General features: G+C 39.5%; 1 protein-coding gene across 1 annotated transcript; it reads right to left on the bottom strand.

Moving 5' to 3' along the window:
* Positions 1-3,802: 3,802 nt before the first annotated feature.
* Positions 3,803-5,242, bottom strand: LOC132316541 (uncharacterized). The gene is made up of 3 exons (XM_059815017.1): positions 4,939-5,242; positions 4,465-4,696; positions 3,803-4,031 (listed from the first exon to the last, which is right to left on the bottom strand). The coding sequence occupies exons 1-3, from the start codon at positions 5,240-5,242 to the stop codon at positions 3,803-3,805; spliced, it is 765 nt and encodes a 254-aa protein (XP_059671000.1).
* Positions 5,243-5,713: the final 471 nt, after the last annotated feature.

The following is a 5,713-nucleotide window of genomic DNA, read 5'->3' as shown; positions in this document are numbered from 1 at the left end:
TCTCACCACACTTCGATCGATCGAACCCCTTCAAGTGCGAAAAAAAACAAAGTCCAGCTAATTAAAAGATGACTCGTGGTGCAATCATTAAAGGGGCCCTAGTGCACAAGGTCTAACCATTAGGTGTGACACTTGAGCTACCTATATAAGGATTTTGAGCCATTTTTACAAGGAAACACATACACAATCTTGAAAAATCATGTAGAAGTTGGAAAGAGAGGTTGGAGGAGTCTAGAGATTAGAGAGATACACACCATTTGGGAGTTCTTCCATTCATCTAGGGTTTCCATCAAGAAGAAGATCATTCCTACCATAGAGATAGCCCTTGAGGGTTGGATGACTACATCAATGAGTGGCTAAACATCTTCTTGGGGCTAGAGTTAGCCCTAAGCATGCCTTCTAGATCTTGATGGTTTGTATTTTGAGGGGATTTGTGTTGTAATTCTTGTCTTGATACTTGATTTATATATGAATCATGTTTGTACAATGATTTATGTGGTTTAATGCTTCCAATTGATCATTTCATTTTATTCATATGTCTATGTATGCTAGAATAGATGTTCATGTGTTTATCTCTAGGTTTTGTGTTATGGATGCATGTCTATGTGTGTTGATGCTATGAATCTAGAGATTGTCAAGGCATGGTGCTTTAATGGAATACTCTTGTGGTTTGTTTTATAGTTCATACTCATTTCTTGATGGATTGTGCCCCTACCTTAGTTTAATTAGTTTAATTTTCATGTCCCTAGCTTAGTTGTAGTATAGTTTACTTTCTTAGATGGGAAGACAATCCATGCTTGTTGTTTGATGTTTCATGCTTATGAATGCAAGTAGTATAATTCTCTAACTTATTAATGTGTTTTGATTGTGAGCTTAAAGGAAGGAATAATGGCTTAGTTTGATATATTGTCCTATTCATTAGGTTGTTTAGACAATGTATACTTAGTTAGTCATCTATGCTTGTTGATTCAGTCAATCACATACACTAGTATTGCAACATACATTTCCCCTCATTCATTACACATTAAGTGTCTAGAAAGGTAATGTTTAGTGGTGACCTCTAAGTCCCAAGATCCCTCTCTCTTATTCTCTGCCCTTTTATTTACTTTAATTGTTTTATATTAAATTTGTGTAGCTTAGTTTGTAGTTTAATTAACCAATCAAAACATCTTTGATCACTCGACGTACTAGTCCAACGTTGTTTCCATATCAATATTGCTTCCTTTCCCTTGGGATATCCCTACTCACCCTAGCTATATTAGTAGTTAGAGGTAGTAGTGGCACTTTACAAATTCAAACTTGGCCACTCTTTAACATGTTTTAGCTTGTTGCCCACGACACACATCAATAGTTGACATTGGAAAACAGACTTTTCCGCTCTCTCCCCCGTTCCACCCAGGGCTCTTCATAGTCTTCACCATTTCCCACTCATCCTAAACCACTTGAAACATATCATGAGTTTGCTTCTCCTCCCCAGCACATGATAGTCCCAGCAAATTACTTGTCCCTCGTATACACTCCATAAACCATTCCTTATCACTGCCATCCAAATTAGCAGCCCTTTGCACATCTCTAATTACTGCCAATGGACTATCAATTCCAATTGTGTCCCTATTCTCCCATACTGGTGGTGGGATGTCCAGTTCAGAGGAACATTCTACCACAGGTAAAGCATTATCAAAGAATAGAGCCCCACCTTTTGGATCCCAGCCATCTGAAGTACACATAACTCTGCCCTATTCAGAACTCTTTGTAGTCAGCAAATAAGGCTCAACAGTACCCATTTTCGTCCCATCCCAATGCACCCTCAAATCAGCTCTTAATGCCTAAGCGGTCCCCCCATCAATCAATAAAAACCATATTATATTAATTCATGAAAACATATTTGAATTATTTGTTGTGTTCATGTATTGATTTGTTAGGATTTACAATGTTTGTGTCATATTGTAAGTAGTTGTATTATAGTGTTATGGGGAATAAACAATTTTTGACTTAGAAATGTTTCCACAACCCAGTCTTCTGACCTATAGACTTACCTAAATGAAAAAAGCTTATCAAGTTTGTTACTTCAGCAAAATTATAAATTTTCTCTTGTAATTTCTTCAGTTCAAATTCCAACAAATTTTTTTTTTGGACAATTAATTCTAACAACAAGTATTTTGGATGAGGAACCACTTGAGTTACCTCTTATTTTTAGAAATGTCACCTTCCCAAGAAGATTTGCTTTCTCATTGTCTTCTTTAATCTGTCTCAATGACACTGTCTGTGTGCGTGTGCAGTTGTCGTCTTCTCACCAAGCTTCTTGTAAGCCTTTTAAACATTGATTAGTTATCTCCTAAAATAGTTCTTGAAAGGTTTTTAAAGGTTGTTCTCTGTTGTTTCTTGTTCTCCAATCTCTTGATCTAAGTCCTTCAGAGTCAATATCAATCGAAGTAAAGAAGTTAGAAGAATCATTAATTACAGGAGTATGAAAAACATATCATTGATCATAGCTATAAAAGCTTCATGAGGATTATCATTATTACACTTGGAAGAGTCGGAAAGGGAAGAATCGGAATCAGAAACAACAACTTGCATAGCTCTAGACTTCTTTTTTCCTTTCTTTTTAGGGTTGTCAACCTACATGTGTCCTTTCTCATGACAATTTCAACACTCAATTTCACTTTGTTTACTCCTTTCTTATCTTTTAATTATTTGTTACTTCTAGATTTAGAAGTGTTCCCTCTTTTAGTTTCATTTTTAATGTTTGCTTAAAAACATCTCCTAAAATTTGAAGTGAGCAAGGCAACCTTATCAATTTTGAATCACTATTTGACTCACTGTCTACAACCATAGTAGACTTTAAAGTAACACACTCATTATTCATAGGTTATGGAAAATTCAATTATTTAGTATACAACTTAACTCATAGTGATCCTTGTACTACTCAGCTTTTGGTTACTTAACAACTATATTCTTTTCACTGAACCCTTTAGTTCCTGTTCGGCTTTGCTGTTTTGATGGAAAAAATGCTTTTATCAGTAGAGCTACCAAAAAATTTGATGTGAGTAATAAAAATCATGTTAGGTGTTTGGTGATGCATATATATATATATATATATTTGATAAGTAAAAATGTATTAAAAAGCATTCAAAAGGGGAACACATTCCAAGAATACACAGAGGCCAAAGCCTAAAGAAAAGAGGGACATAAGGACCCAAGGAACCCAAAATATCAACAAATTCCTCGAAAGATGTACAATATCTCCCCATCCCCCAACAAAACATAAAACTAATAATGTGGTATTTTAACATTCCTAAGGGAAATTCCTCCCCATCAAAAGATCTACAATTTCGTTCCTTCCGGATCCCCCACCAAACAGAGAAGGGAGCCACCCTCCAAAGATGACAAGCGTGTGACCCCACACCATACCCTCTCCAAAAGTCAATCAAACATCTCAAGGACTGGGGCATGGCCCACGATATACGAAACAAACCAAAAATCAAACTCCAATAGTCATGAGCCACAGGACAATGCAAAAGAAGATGATCCACTAACTCTCCATCACTCTTACACATGCAACACCAATTGACCGTAATCTGTCTTCTCCTTCTGAGGTTATCAAAAGTTAGAATCATGCCCCAAGTAGCAGTCCAAATGAAAAAAGCCACCTTAAGGGAAGCCTTCGAGCACCACACTGTCTTCCAAGGAAAATCAGCCCCTGTGAAGCCTAAGAGGCAGCTAAAAAAGGATTGGACATCAAAATTCCCCTAGAGGAGGGCACCCAGATAAGGGAATTAGGGCCTCCCTCATCTAGCTTCTGTCAATACAGCGTAACCAGCAAGTTAGAAACATCGTCCAATTCCCAATCATGAAATAGCCTCCGAAAACGCACATCCCAAGTGATCCTCCCACTATCAAGCCGATAACAGTTAGCTACCCAAGCATGTTTGTCAATGGCAATCCTAAGAAGCCTGAGAAACAAATAAGCCAATGAACGCTCACCACACCGTAAATCCTTCCAAAGCCGAGTGTTCTTGCCGTCTCGAATTCTGAATTTGATATGTTAGAAAAATTCATCAAACTTCTAAAGACCAATGCCACCGGAAGATGTAACCACTTGGGAGCACCACCCACCTCTCCTCCCCATAGCAGCATCAAATGACCTTCCTCCACAGCCATTTCCTTAGCAAGGTTCTATTAAAAGGGATCACTCTCTTGATACCCAAGCTACCCAACTGAATAAGCCTACACACCTGGTCCCACCGAACAAGATGATATTTGAATCCATCCCCCCCCCCCCCCCCCGAAAATCCACCCCAAAGGAAGTTCTGCTAAAGTTTCTCGATCCTATCAGCCACGGAGGCCAGAATCTGAAAGAGAGGGAGTAAATAAGTAAGAAGACTTGACAACGTGTTTTTCATAAAGGTGCCCTTCCCACCCTTAGAGAGGTATTGCTTCCACCCGACAAGCCACTTTTCAAACCTCTCAATCACAAGGTCCCAACCCCTCACCCTTCTCAATGATGAACCCAAAGGCAATCCCAAATAAGAAATAGGGAAATGAGAAACCCTACACCCTAGAACTGCAGCAAGATTAGCAATGTCGTGCACCTCCCCCACCAGGACTAAGGAACTCTTTCCCACATTTACTTTTAGCCCAGAGATAGCCCGGAAGCAAACCAAAACACACCTCAAGCATCTCAATTGGGACACATCTACATCACACAAAACCAAAGTGTCGTCTGTAAAGAGTAAATGAGAAATATCGTTGGTCGATCCAAATCTCTACCCACCCTGAAGCCCCTAATGAAGCCCAAACCCATGGCCCTCCTCATCAATGTGCTGAGAGCCTCCATAACAATAATGAACAAGAAAAGGAGAAAGAGGTCTCATTGTCTTAAACCTCGAGAACTTCCAGAAAAAGCTAGATGGGGCCCCATTCACCAGAACTGAAAACCTGATAGACGAAATATAGAACTTGATCCACCTCCTTCATCTCTCCCCAAAACCCAATCTCTCCAGTATGGCAACATATACAGTAGAAAACTCCAATTCACATGGTTGAAGGCTTTTTCAATATCAAGCTTGCAAAGAACTCTTGGAATACCACTACTCAATCTAAAATCAACACATTCACTGGCAACAAGAGAAAAATCAAGGATCTGACGACGACAGATAAAAGCATTTTGGGATTCTGAGATAACTCCATCCAAGACATCCCTCAATCTCGAAGTAAGGACTTTAGAAATAAGTTTGTACATACACCCCACCAAATTAATATCTAAAATCCTTTACATCAGTAGCCCCACCTTTCTTGGGAATCAATGCAATGAAAGTAGCATTCAAGGATTTCTTGAACTGCCCATGAGAATGGAACTCCTGGAATTTCCCCCTCACCTCACCCCTAATCACACCCCAACTTTTCAACATAAAGTCCCCACCAACACACCACAGAAGGGCCCATAGCCCCCTCACAAAGTCAAGCTCATGCCAAAGAATGTGTCTCTCCCCATCATCCACTAGACCATACACATCGGAGAAAGCCCACCTAAATCCATCCTCATTCATAATAAAAGCACAGGAAATAGAGAACCTCCCCCTCCAAATGTCCACCCTCGACACCCATTTCCTATCCCACGTGACAAGAATACCCCCCAAAGTGCCAACGGCATCCAACGATTCCCACTCAACAAAACGCCCACCCCAAAGACTCCTCTCCATCCTATCCGAAA

Source organism: Cornus florida, unplaced genomic scaffold, assembly GCF_030987335.1.
Source record: "Cornus florida cultivar Cherokee Brave unplaced genomic scaffold, ASM3098733v1 CherokeeBrave_3.0.0_Hap2_Chr07, whole genome shotgun sequence".
Classification (NCBI taxonomy): Eukaryota; Viridiplantae; Streptophyta; class Magnoliopsida; order Cornales; family Cornaceae; genus Cornus; species Cornus florida.
This window is presented reverse-complemented; position numbering and strand designations above follow the sequence as displayed.